This window comes from Geotrypetes seraphini, chromosome 18, assembly GCF_902459505.1.
Source record: "Geotrypetes seraphini chromosome 18, aGeoSer1.1, whole genome shotgun sequence".
Classification (NCBI taxonomy): Eukaryota; Metazoa; Chordata; class Amphibia; order Gymnophiona; family Dermophiidae; genus Geotrypetes; species Geotrypetes seraphini.
The window spans coordinates 3,782,668-3,797,425 of record NC_047101.1 but is presented as its reverse complement, the minus strand read 5'-3'; the positions used below and the strand labels follow the sequence as shown (position 1 = coordinate 3,797,425).

Here is a 14,758-nt window from a genome sequence, read left to right as displayed (position 1 = left end):
ATTATTATACTGTAATATTCTTTATTAAAATGCATTTAATAAAACCAGAAACCTAGAATGTGCTGTTAGTGGGATTTCATTAAGAAGTTACTCTGCCTAGTTATTGAAGATTTAACTAATTAAAATAATGTACCTGCTGTGTTAATCCACTGAAATATTTGCACACAAGTAATTAAAGGGTAACTCTTTATTTATTGAGAAGTTGGACTTATTTTGTAAAGTAATTTGCCAACTGAATCTTGAATCACAACTGGAAAGTTAAAACAATGGATTAAAATGGATCAAAATATTTAAAATAAATGGAATTACTCACATAGGAAGAAAAAAAAAACAGTTTTGCAATCATACTACTGTCTATTTATCTGTTATTCCATCTATATACAGCTCTAACTGGATTATAAAGTCTTTGGAAATAAAATAGAAAAGAGTGAAACAATAATATAATGAACCTAATATAAAAATAAAGCCCCTTTTATGCTAAGCCATGGTAGAAGTTTCTACCGTGACCCGGCGAACTAAATGCTCTGATGCTCATAGGAATTCTTTGAGCGTCACTGCATTAGCGTTCCTGGCCACGGTGGAAGCCTCTATGGGGGGGGGGGGAGGGAGGGAGTAATTACAAAAAATAAGGTCAGCAAACTTGACTCTTAGGATAAATAAGAACATAACCTAAAAATTGCCATAATGGGACAGATCGAAGGTCCATTAAGCCCAGTATCCTGTTTCCAACAGTGGCCAATCCAGGTCCCAAGTCCCTGGCAGAAACCCAAAGAGCAGCAACATTCCAGAGCTGAGATTGTGATGTCGTAATGCCCCATTCCACCAATGCCTAAGAGCCAACTTCAGTGATGTCACAATGGTTTGAATGTCCTATACTTGGCTCACATAAGATAAGAGCTGCTGTATTGGGACAGAGCAAAGAGAATCGATCCCGCATTGTTGTAGCTTTCGAGGTGAGCCACATTTTTGGGAGAAGGGCCTTCAGAACCGGGTGGGGGGGTTATTTGGTGGAATGGGTGAGGGAAGGAGGGAAAAATGCTGAATTTGGAGGGGCAGAGAGGAGAGGAACAGGGATGGAGGGAATGGGAAGGAGATCGTAGCATATGGATGGAGGGAAGGGAAAGGAGATGGCCCACAAGGATAGAGGGAAGTGGAAGAGGAGGGAAGAGATGGTGCACATGGATGGAGGGAAGGGGATGAGAAGAGAGGAAAAGGATGGTGCACATGGATGGAGGGGAGGGGAAGAGATGGTACACATGGATAGGGGGGCAGAGGCAGAGAACAGAGGGAAGAAATGGTGCACATAGATAACAGATGGAGGCAGAAAAATGGAAGAAAACTGAATATGAAAATCAGTGCCAAAGATGGATGTAGTGCAGAAGGTGAAGAAGGAGAGGAAAGAAACAGCAAATGTATAAGGAGACCCTGGAAACAAAATTAAGAGCACATAGGACACAAGATGATCAGAAAACAAATTGCCAAATAAGAAAGGTAGGAAAAATGTTTTTTTTTTAATGTAGTGATTAAATATGGCCGTTTTTATGTTTTGAACCGTTCCGGAACAAAAGCATTCCTTTCTGTTTCTCTTGTGGGTTTGTATTGGAAAAGGGTTTTTTCTGCTTTCTGCATGTGTGACTCAGGCCAGGTGTTCTGGGGGGGGGGGGGGGGGTGGAAGTCTAGAAACTTTGGTTGATGTCGTGACCCCCAAGTACTCCTTCAATTTGGGGGGACTCAAAACAGCCCCAACTTAAAAAATGAGTGAAGACCACTGTCCTACCACCTACTGTATTTTTGCAGTGATTTGTGTTGTGAGTGGGCATTGAACTCACAACACTTCACATTTTGTGCAATGTATATTGTTTATTACAATTACGGTAAATGGTTTTAAAAAAGGAAACGGATCCTGTGTTAGATGGACCATTTGCATCACTTCTTGATGTAGTTCTTTGGCACTGAACGGGAGTTTTCTGTAGCAGTTACTGAGGTGACATTGCATCTGCCTTGACCTCTGAAAAAAGCAGAATATAAATGACAGTTCATTGCACTTCTCTGCATAAAGTGTACTTTGTGTAGTTTAATTATACGATTGTTAATTAGATTATATTGTGTGTATATGACGAATGAGTGGAAGAAATGGCATTACAATTAGTACTATATTATGGGGCGGGGCTTGGATGTGGTCTAGGGTGGAGCTTTTGCCCCCTCCCCCCCCCCCACTCCCCAAACAAAAAAGCGTTCCACTACCTTTGACTCTTTGTATTTTATTATGGTGATTGCTAGCAGTGCTTGTGTACCGGGGAATTTTCAGACTTTTGTCTGGAGGGCCTCCAGGTTTGTGACCCAGAGCCGCTCCAGAGAAAACATCAAGAGACACGAACGTGCATCCATCCTGTACATGCCGCTGAGTCAAGGCTCCAGTGCACACCCTCTGTCTCAAAGGCATGGTAGCATGTGCCCGAGAGGCAGCTTTCCCTTTTCCTAATCTACATTCAAACTAGATTTGGGGGATAGTGAGGCACAGAGGAAGAAGAAAAGGGGGGAAAGGCTAAAACAATCAGGAGGATAAAAAGTGGGATGGAGGGGGACAGAATAGGGGGCAAACTGGAAGAAGGTGAGTAGAATAAAGAAACTGAAAAGCAAGAGCATGAAGGATCCAAAATGGCACAGTACAGAGCTCTATTACCACTCAGCCAAGCTTTTCCTCTACTTGAGCTATGAGGAAATTGAATTTGCTCATCTCTTGGAGCTACCTACTCTAGCATCTGAGTGACACTTGGAGTTATTATCATCAACCATTAGGGAGCAGAAATGCAAAGAGCTCCTATAATGACTGAAATCTCTACATTCGGAAGTGTTGCCAAAGTCATGAAGTGCATTCGAGGGGGGTGCGGAAAAGTTCTCAGCCCAACCAACCAACTTCCTAAATTCCGGAAGTTAACCAAAACCTACCTCTTTGACAAATTCCTCTGATCAACCCTCCCTCCTCCCCCCTAAACCCTCACGACCTCATGCAACACTGCAATCTGTAACGCTGCTGTATCTAACTAGAGCAATTGTAACCGCTCTGAACATATAACCTAGCTGCCAAAATAACTTCACAGTATATTTACTGTCAAAAAATGTAAAGGTAACCTGACCGAATTTGTATCGTCCAAAATGTAAATCTAACCTTAACGAAATTGTAACATCGCTGTAAATGTACAGTCTCTTCTTCTGTTAACCGCATAGAACTTCCATGGTAATGCGGTATACAAGAATAAAGTTATTATTATAATTATTATTTCATTAAATGCCAATTTGCAGAAACACAATTCTCCGTTTTCACATTATTTCAGATCATTGATTGAACAATATCCTCGTCATTCTCTTCTTGCGTGGGCTGAGAACTTTTCAGCACCCCCTTCGTATTACCAAATACCCCCAACAAAGCCACAAATCAGAATCTTTTTAAACAAATTTCATGTACGAGGATGTTCCATCTTAGTCACTCTTATGATATCTGCAACCGTAAATCAAAAAGCCAAACCCCAAGGAGCTAGTCTCTAATCTAAGAGCAACAGGCAGTTTTGATAACTTTAAAAGCATGAAATTAATGTCCATTCCTATTAAAAAAGAATTTCAAAGCATGAGCACACCTTGATATACCCATGAATTCTCTCTCTCACAATGAATTGAAGTAGTGTGCAAGAGAAAACCACCAGGCAGGGTTGGGGCAATCTAGACCTCAGCACTGTCTGAGCCAAGTTTTGCAAGCTATAAATAAAAGGTGGAGTAGTCAGCTAATAGAGAAACAGCAGAGGGAAGTAAAAGAGAAGAGCTGAGGCCAGCTCTATCACCAGCTTTTCTAAATATAGAGGCCTGCTAGCTATTGCCTGTCATGATGGAAATCCACGGAGGACTTGAAATGATTCACTACCTTTGAAAAATGACCCTACGGCAATCATTGTTCTTTGAACTTGGTTGTACTCAGGTTCTGTGTATGTATGTGTGTTTAGGGGTTATTTTTAGGGGGGGAGGCCTTACCATACCATATGCTGAAATGGTGGAGTGCCATGTTAATCCACTTTTCAAGGTAATATAAAGAAATAAAACAAAGGAAATAAAGTGATACATTTTTTATTGGACTAAAATGCTGTGCTTTCGAAGGTAACCCTTCTTCCTCAGGTCAGAAATAGGCAAATGTTGGCAAATGTCAGTATATATAAGAAAAACATGAAAGCACTTCAGGGATAGGAAGAGGGAGGGGTGGTGAGCTCCAACGCTTTCACGTCTTCTCAAAACTTCCCAACAAGCGACCTTGTTTCACAATCAGGGGAACAAACCAAACAGCCTTGAAGAGTGGCTGCACCCTTCAAGGCTGGTCTCGGCGTGGCTGCACCCTTCAAGGCTGGTCTCGGCATGGCTGCACTCTTCAAGGCTGTTTGGTTTGTTCCCCTGATAAGCCAAAACAAGGGTGAAACAAGGTCGCTTGTTGGGAAGACTGGAGAAGACATGACAGCGTTGGAGCTCAAGTCATCTTTTGTTGGCTAAGTCCTTGAACGTGCCTCCGGGTGACTTTGCCCTTTTCTAAACCTGAGCCATTCTGTGAGGGAGTTTTTTTTGCCAGTGAAAGTATCAAAAGCAGTTTTGATTTGTACCTTTTGGTTCCATACTACTACATTAGTCTGAGGCTATTTCTCCCTCTTTTTGGGTGCATGCTGGGTTTGAAGAGGGCGGTACCTTGGTGCCACGATCACACAACATTTTGAATCATTATAAAAAAATAAAAATGGAGGATTCTGCCAGAAGTATCAAGCAGATAGCATTTCGATTTGCTGTCTCTTTTCTTACATGTAATTTTCTCCAGCTCTTTCATTTCTACACGTGAGTGTGGTTTTGAGGAAGATGCTGTGAGGACAGGAAGCTGCAATGACACAATGGTGTTGAGTTGGTGGCACACCCATGATCTGCTAGTCACAAGGTGGCAAAGGGCAGAAAAACAACCCCCAAATTAGAGCTGGAGAGGGAGGATTAGCAACGGTACTGGAGGGTGCTTTCAGACTCCTAAAACAGTGGTCATTTCGTAAGCGATTGTTTATTTTCTTCCACTTTGAAAGTTACTCCAGGGAATGTGTGTACAACCTTCTAAGTTCATTTATGCATATTTTCAAAAGTACATGCCTAAGGCAAACCCCTCCACAACCCTGTCCCTGAGAAAGACTCCACTCTTTTCCTAGAAAGTCACTTGTGAAAAAAGCTGTAGGTAGTTAACTTTACTTGACAATTGTACAAGGCCAAATGCATCACAATGGCTAAACGATCCTCAAAGCCATTCAAGCTTTTACCTGGAGCTTCATTTGGAGTACCTGAGTTACCTGCAGAGGTACGGGAGGAGCTGATGGTTCAAAGGGAGTCCTAAGATTATCCATTTTTACTTGATATGTTAATGTACAAAGGGGTACCTCCACTGTAGCTCATTGCAGATGAAACATGCCATGCTTCTTACTTCAAGGATACAGTTTTTAAATCAAAACTACTACATATGGCCAAAATTGGCTTTCAGTACCCCTCCCTAACACCCTCTTGACTCTCTTATGACAGCCATGTTTCTCACGTGGTCTGCACCTGCTTTTGGGCTCTACCGCAATACAGATCGATCCATTCCTTCTCCATGCACATGTTGCATCAAGGATAGATTACTGCAACACTGTGTGTGTAGGACTTCCACAAGATCTTATGAAATGCCTCCAGTTGGTAGAAAATACAGCAGTTCATCATTTTAGTCATATTCACAAGCCAGACCATATTAATCTCCTCCTTTACCAGCACCACTGGCTCCATGTTATCTTACAAATTCGGTTTAAATTGCTAATTCTTCCACCCAAAGCAATCTTCTTACCATGCATCTTTCCTCACACCTCTGTTGTTCATCTAATACGCTTCACCTTTACTGGCCCAACCTGACAGCACAAACAACTCAGCATTGTATTTTGCTGCCTTTACTCTATGGATTCTCCTGCCACTCTCACTCCAGCTTGATCTATCCTTTGCCAAATTTAACAAAGCCTTACAAGGGCTTGCTAAAAAGCCATTCGGGAAGCTGCTCAGTGCCGAGCAGCAGCGCCAAAGTGTACTGCTACTTGGTACCACTCAGTGGCTGAAGCCGTAACTTGTAGCAGCGACTGACCAGGTTAGCAGCAGGGTAGGAGCGTGGAAAGCTCACTCCTGACCGCTACACCTCTGGACCACCAGGGATTCCAGCGGCAGAGGAGGGGAGACAGGGCGCAGAGCCTGGTGGCCCGGTGAAGGCCTTCAATAAGTCTGGGAGGGGATTGGGTTGGTGCTGGGTGCTGGCCCAACTATAAACCAGGACCCCCATTTTTGCCCCAAAATCCAAGTTTATATTCGCGTATATATGGTATATTGTTTGGATAGGGATAGAAACATGACAGCAGATAAAGGCCAAATGGCCCATCTAGTCTGCCCATCATCTTTTTCTCTCTCTGAGAGATCCCACTTGCCTATTCCAGGCCCTCTTGAATTCAGAAACAATCTCTGTCTCCACCACCTCTTCTGGGAGACTGTTCCATGTTATGTTTCCTTCCAGGTAATTGCTTTGTGAAAGCCCCATGTTTATTTAAGTGGCAATAACCTGCAATATATCCCATTTGGCATTTGAAAAGCACATCGTGTGTTGTATATTGTTTGCTCCTGGTTTAAAAATAAAAATTGTAGAAGAATCTAAGAAGACCCCCCTGAAGCAAGTTGCACCGAGCCTAAGCCACAACCATTTGGAGAAGTTACATGGAGTCATTTTCAGAGACCAAATACAGCAAATTAAAAACTGTACAGTCTTTTCGATCCTTTGATCATGAAGAAACATTGCTTGAAAGACTGTTAAAATTTACAAACCAATAATATGGAGGCTCAAGGGTACATCATGTACAATATCAGGCATTGCTCTGTCACTGATACTCTTCCGGCTCCGTTTACGTTTTAACAGTCTGAGAATAGACTGATGATCCCTTGTGAGACTCTCCGTTAGACCTAAGGAACAGAGCAGAGAGGAGAACTGATAGCTGATACCTTTCCATTATCTACTGTATAAACTATGCTGGTGGGAATCTATTTGGGGATCATTTTAAATGTCCACTTTCCAGTGGATGGAAATGAGAAGGTGTTTAAGTTTCAGCCCTGGTTCAACATATTGACATAGATTGTGGTCTAAACCTGATGAAATTAATAGCAAAACATAGTCATTTCATTTAGTTTCATTCTCATCTGATTTGATTTTGATTTTGGTCTGTTTAGCAAAAATGAAGGTGTCAGTATTAAAATGTGATTGGAACTTGGCGGGAGAGGCTCCTGGACGGTTGAATCGCCAGCACTGACCGGTCGAAGTGAAACCAGCTATTTTGTAGGCAGGTCTGGTTTACTTTAACTGGTTAAGTGCCAGCTGGCCACACATACCTGGATATTTGCTGAGTTGTTTGTGCTGTCAGGTTGGGCCAGTAAAGGTGAAGCGTATTAGATGAACAACAGAGGTGTGAGGAAAGATGCATGGTAAGAAGATTGCTTTGGGTGGAAGAATTAGCAATTTAAACCGAATTTGTAAGATAACATGGAGCCAGTGGTGCTGGTAAAGGAGGAGATTAATATGGTCTGGCTTGTGAATATGACTAAAATGATGAACTGCTGTATTTTCTACCAACTGGAGGCATTTCATAAGATCTTGTGGAAGTCCTACACACACAGTACCTGGTACCTGGACATGGCCTAGCATTAAATATCTGGGCATAAAGCTGACGGCAGCAAAAATATCAATTAGCACCAATTATGTTAATTGCCAATTATTTATTTATCCAATTTTCTATCCTGTTCTCCCAGGGAAGCTCAGATTGGTTTACATGAATTTGTTCAGGTACTCAAGCATTTTCCCCTGTCTGTCCCGGTGGGCCCCCAATCTATCTAATGTACCTGGGGCAATGGAGGGATTAAGTGACTTGCCCAGGGTCACAAGGAGCAACGTGGGTTTGAACCCACAACCCCATGGTGCTGAGGCTGCAGCTTTAACCACTGCGCCAATTAGCTGTGCCAATTAGCCCAATTAATCTATTAAGTTGTGCACTTACATCAGCTGCACGTATCAATGTGGGCACCATATACAGAATTTGGGGGCTATTCTCTTTCACAAAGGCTTTTTGGCCATTTTGTTCCTACTGAAAGTTGTTTTTCAGAGCTTGGCACTGAATTAATTCCTTCTCAGTAAAACGGAAGGACTGCATGATTAAATGTAAGCATGTGACCCTTTTTGGTTAACCAATTTAAAAAAAACTTAGGTATTTAAGCAGATGCCTACTGAGAGCCAGACAGATATGTAGAAGGAAGTTACTCATTTTTCAGGTCACAATGTGGTACAAAAATGTTATTCTTCTCTTTTTGTCTTTCTACCCCACAGAGCTTCCTGGGTGTCCCGATGTGGTTGAAAGCTGAATGATTAGATGATCTGTCTCACTGCTCTCAGCTCTCAGGGGCTCTAAAGAGACAGGAAGGAGATGTCTTCTTCTGATAACAGTGGATAAAGCTACTTCAGGCCAACCAACCCTCTTATCCGCAATGAGTTCTCCAGGAGAGGAAGCAGGAGAAGAACCGGGTTGGTAACCAGGGACAGCTCAGTTCAAGGATAGTGGCGACCTGTTGCACACGAGGAGATCCTCAGAGAGATTGTGCATGAAACATCTCAGAAGCATCTCTGGCTATGTGCAAGCTAAGCAACAGTAAGAACCCGTGGAAAGAAGGTGCTCAGCCAACCATGAGATACAATGTTAATCTCAACAAGAATGTAGAAAAGGAACAACTGATTCTTTGTAACAACTGTCTCCAGTATGCAGGGAATTTGGGAACTGTGCCTTCCCCCCTCTGCAGTTCTGTTCATCAACATATCAGTGCACTTGGGATCATCTTTGATCCATTGTCAGATAGGCTGACTTTCAGTTGGAACGCCAACAAAGGCCAACAAAACAAAGACTTCAAATTTGCCTAGAAAGGAATAATTCTCGTATTGCACATCATTTTCTGCTCAATAACTGAAGTGTTACAATGCAATGAACTGCTATGGAGAATTGCGTCCCTAGTGATGAAGCTTTATAGTGACTGGCAACGGGGGCAATGACCCTACTGGCATATAGCAATAACTGGCTGCAGGGATGATGATTCTTCATGACATGGAGTAACAGGGACTGGCCATAGGGATGATTCCACATCATACGGGGTAACAGTGAGTGGCCACAGGGATAATGATTCTCCACCATGCAAGGCTGTGATTGCCACTGTGGTTTGGTAATCAGCATTTAGTTCCATTGCATGATAGCAGTTGTTTGAAACAATGATTATGTCTTTCAGAGGGTAGAATTACATTTTATTAAATTAGCTTTAATTGTCATCCTAAAGCATTTTGGCATTTATGTTCATATATGAAAAGTAAGACTACAAATGCCAGCCTCCTGAAGCTTAAGGATTAAAATAGTAATCTTAGATAAAGTGCCCCAGGCATTCTCTCATTCCTAGCTAAGGCACAATGTTCTAGGCCAGACTGGCTGTGTATTCTCATAACCTGTGCTCAGTCTGTTGGGCTTTTTCTATATAGAAGAGCCAAGTCTGGTCAGGTGGACAAGAAAGTCAAGTTACTTTCAGCTGCTACATTTAGGACACGGGTGATGACAGATTTCTCCATAGTTAACACAGAATGTCACACATTCTGAGTTCTGCATGAGAGATAAACTCAAGAATGTCCAGAAAGTTTCATTATGTAATTAGCTTCTACTTTGGGATGCGTGATGAGAACAAGTAAGAGGACCCATCTCTAAGACACGCATTGCACTCCTTGACTATCCAGCCACAGTGCTGGTGCTGACCGCAGAGAAATTTAGTAATTACACTGCACGGTTTCTCAGAGGAACCACTTGGGAATATGCTGAACTTTTTCAGTGGTGAACACTGCAGCACATTCAGGGGATCAGAGAAGTGTTTGAAAGTTAGCATGACTGGACAGGATGTCAAAAGGAGCAATGCTCTCCATTCTCTGGTTCTAGGACTTTCTATCGTATTTTCTTCTTTAACCTAGAACGTGATCTGGGAGTGGAATGGTCCTTAAAATCCAAGTAGACGTGTACCAAAGTGTTATGAATTGCTGACGGGAGGTATCTCGAAGTCTGACTAATAAACTACACAGACAATGTCTCATGCCCAGAGTAACATGTATATATCAAGAGCAATTCTTATTCCTGTCTAATTAGTATGGGATTCATCAGACTGGAAGACTGTGAGCCGAAAACCTTGAAAGACAGATCCTTAATAGGAAATGAACGCAGCTCTCAGAACCCTGAGCAGGACTTGAAAAATAGCACCTCTGTGTTCACTACCATTCCTTCTGCAGACCACATCAGAAGCTTTGCTATAGTGCCAGACAGAAAGGACAGCGAAAACCACAAAGAAAATGGCCACAAGACCCATCTTGTCTTCCTACTGCACTACCTCAGACTTTGCAATTTATGACTCTCTCCCTCAATTCCCTAATGCTAAAAGCCCTCGTAGCTCATCCCAAACCACTAACACCTGGTGCTTGAGGAATACATTTGGATGAAACGTAAGTCGCCTTAACTTCGAGATAGGCATCCTTGTTCTTCCTGTCAGATCTCACTTTATTCTGTTTATTGCTGACCCATACCTGTATGGAGCCCCCGATTTAGGGTGGTATATCAAAGTCCACTCCTTCAAAGACCCCAACATCCATGTCACTGTAGATGGTGCACTTTGGCAACAATGACTTATAGTGCATTAATGGAACAAGGGTGCCGTGTAGTCGCTTTAGACTTTCTCAAGGTAACCTTCGACCCAGTGGTGCCTATTGACAAACTTCTAATGGGTTGCATGGGGGTTTACCAAGTGCTCAAGTTAAACACTGATGAAGAAAAATGTCCAGGCTTCACCCAGTGACCCTCAAAGAGGGTCTATAGACAGGGAGTGAGTGTCTGTGGGAAGAGTAATTAAAAGCTCTCAATCGTCATCGGTTGAAAATTTTGCTACAGGTATTCTGTTATTCACAGCTTTGTCATGCAGGTTCAGATTCAATCCACATCTCATCATCAGGAAATAAGCTGTAATTTCCTACCATTTCAAAAACATACACAAACCTCGTATAAAGAAAGAATAATAAGGTGTGTAATACTTTTTCACCGTTTCTACTAAGATTGCAAGACAAGTCAGTGAACACGGCCAAGATGTTTTAAATTACTGTCCTGACAATGAGTCCTTCATGGCGTCCACTAGACAGATCCTTCTTAGGACAAAATGAGTTTGGGCCAGAAAGAAAAGTTTGAGAGATTATAAAGAAACTGGAGGAAACATCCAAGTATGTATAGATTTCTGCTGAAATCTATATACTCTAGAGGAGAGGAGGGATAGGGGTGATATGATACAGATGGGAAAATGGTAAAACCAGGGGGCATAAATTGAAGTTGAGGGATGGTAGACTTAGGAGTAATGTTAGCAAATTCTTTTTCACAGAGAGGATGGTTGTTGCCTGGAATGTTCTCCCAAAAGAGGTGGTGGAGATGAAAACGGTGATGGAATTCAAAAAAGCGTGGGATGAACATAGTAGATCTCTAATTAGAAAATGAATGATATAAATTGAAGAACTAGGGCTGATACTAAGCAGACTTGCACGGTCTGTGCCCCACCTATGGCGATTCGGTTTAAGATGGGCTGGGGAGGGTTTCCATGAGAACTCCAGTAATTTGGAACTTGAGGACACTGCTGGGCAGACTTTTACGCAAATGAAGAGATGGTTCAGATAGGCTAGAGTAAGCTTCGACAGCAACTCTAGTAGTTGAAACCTAAGGATAGTTCTGGGTGGACTTCTACAGTCTATGACCCAGTAATATCAAAGAAAAAAGACAAATCAATATAATCATGAATTTATAATGAGTATAAATATTAGGCAGATTGGATGGACCATTCAGGTCTTTATCTGCTGTCATGTACTGTTATTATTAGGGGCATTTTCAAAAAACAAAAACATCTAAAAAGAAACCAACTAACTCGGAATGTGGATGTTTTGCTCGGCAAAATGTCCAAGTGCCGATTTTTGAAATAATAATGTAATGTAATTTATTTCTTATATACCGCTACATCCGTTAGGTTCTAAGCGGTTTGAAGAAAATATACATTAAGATTATAAATGAGAAGTAAGAAGGTACTTAAAAAATTCCCTTACTGTCCCGAAGGCTCACAATCTAACTAAAGTACCTGGAAATTAATAAAGAAGAGAAAATAAAGATGGTTGAAAAAAGAAAAATTCTATGTGAACTTATAGGATGGAAATTAAACTGACAGTGAAGAACTGTATGAAAAATACATATGGAATAGATGTTTTGTGGGACATTCGCCCTCTAGGATATCTAAGTCATTAAGGGGTGTGTTTTGGGTAGGCTTTGGGCCAGCTTAGACATGGATATTATGTAACGATAAACCTATCACAAGTCATTCTGGACAGAACTTAGACATTTTAACCTAGTCCTCTTTTAGAATCATCTAAGTGCCAAAAAGGTACTCAAACTGACCAGATGACCACTGGATTTATTAAGGTATGACCCCCCCACACACACACAAACACACTTTTCCAATGGTCACTGACCACCTCCTATCCCCCAAATATGTGAATGAAACAGTACATACCTGTGTCTAGAACAGCAGCACCTGGCTTTGGAAAACCTAGTAGAACTCCAAACAGTTGTCTTAAGTAGCCTGGTGGGCGGGCTAGTGAACCATAGAGAGGAGGAGCCGGACCAGGACCCATAAGCCACTCTAGCCATAATATTTATGGTGGAAAGTATGAGCCCACCAAAACCTGACTATACTGCCTCCTGCAGCCATAAGGCTATTGGGATGGTAGACAGGTGGGTCTAATAGGTTTGGAGAGAGTTTTGGAGGGCTCAGCATAAATTATAAGGCACCCTTTATGTGACATTCACAGCAGTGCCCTCTAAGGTGCCCCACTGCTCTGTTGGCATGTCTACGTGACCAGTTCATTAGAATGATGGCTCCTCCCATGTCTAAATGGTTCTGATTTGGACATTTCAAACTTGGACGTTTTTGTGGTTGAAAATGGCAAATAAAGTTAGATGTCCTGGTGATCTAGTAGACGATTTTCGGAAAAAAAATTATTTGGATATCCTATTTGAAAATGGACATTTCTCTGCCTCTGACTTTGGACGTCTTGCAGGAAACGTCCAAATTCGGACTTAGACGTATCCTATCGAAAATGGCTCTCCACGTTACTAAATAAACAACTCTTTAGATCTGCTGTATATCTAAAGTTGGCCCTCCAGAAATAAGGGCACACAAAACCTTATCATGATCTTCAGTACAGGATGTTAAACCCAGGAAAAGTAAATTCTTCAACTGTTTTTATCATGTTTGTAAGATTGTGCTGCATTGTTTCAGTTATCAGTTTAAAATATGCCTGCAATTCTAAATAAAATATTTGTCATCTATTTAATAAATCAAACGCACACTAAAGCCTTGCGTCATTGAGACTTATTGAGTGGTCATGGATCATCATGACTTGCATGATCATAGAGGGTGGTTGTTATGGGTTGGTCATTTTCCACAGTGACATATCACAGTGTATCATGAAATAACTCCATCTGCCATCACATAATCCATGGATTCAAATATTTTGTTAAAGACAAACCAAGGAAGAAAAGGCTGTTAATCAAAATTGATTTTAAAAAAATTAACCTCCCCCTCTTTTTACAAAACCACGAATGCTCTGTCCTGCTTCCGACACTCATAGAGTTCCTATGTGCATCAGGAGCAGCACAGAGCATTGGCCTGCACTAAAAACCACTATTGTGGTTTTGTAAAAAACGGGGGGGGGGGGGGGGGGAGGGGGGTTAAATAAATAGATCATATAAAAAAATAATCAAATATATTTAAATGCCAACTTTAATATTTATTAAAACAAAATTACATTATATCACATTTCTAGATCACAAAACCTCTCGGATCGATGCGGTTTATAAGAAACAAGAGGCTGGACAATGCCAGTGATCTACAGAGCAATCATAAATACATTTAATTTCCAAGAAACCTCACAGAGTCAATTTTAATAGTTTTCTAAAGTGGGTATATGAACACAAACCCCTCCCCCCCAGATAAGAACCTACTAGAAGAATAGCTATACTGGGTCAGACCAATGGCCAATCCAGGTCACAAATACCTGGTAGCAACATTCAAAAATGCAGTCAAGAATACAATAGAAATACAAAAACTGTCATATCTCTGGTGTGTCTCAGCAAGATTTTCTTATGGACCTCTTTGCAAGTTATGCACTGAGCCCTGGATTCTACGTATATAGGCCACCCAAATATGGGTGATCAGGGCAGATACATGCAAATGAATTACTTAATCAACATTCAAAAATTGGAGTTAATTAGCAACAATTTGGATTGTTACATGCATCTGCTCGGGTTGCCGTTCTATAACATCTGCCCCTAACTCTCACAGTGCACAAATCAAAAGGGGCGTGGCAGGCGTAAATCCAGCGCCCAACAAGCTAGAATTCTGCAAAGGGTGCGCGCTCAAAAAGGCCATGCAATAAGTGGAAATACCTCAAGAAACCCTAACACATCTCCATGACTATCCCCACTCTTGTGAATCTCCCAGCAAAGTCTCAACCATGTAAACATCACCCTAATTTGTAAGTTTCCTGGCAATG

General features: G+C 41.6%; 1 protein-coding gene across 1 annotated transcript in view; it reads left to right on the top strand.

The window, feature by feature from the left end:
- Positions 1–11,520, top strand: part of ADRB2 (adrenoceptor beta 2) — a 57,084-nt gene extending 45,564 nt beyond the window's left edge. The window contains exon 2 of the mRNA XM_033927117.1: positions 8,438–11,520. Coding sequence (XP_033783008.1) covers positions 8,438–8,472 — 35 coding nt within the window. The 3' untranslated portion in view covers positions 8,473–11,520. The remainder of the gene's footprint in view (positions 1–8,437) is intronic.
- Positions 11,521–14,758: the final 3,238 nt, after the last annotated feature.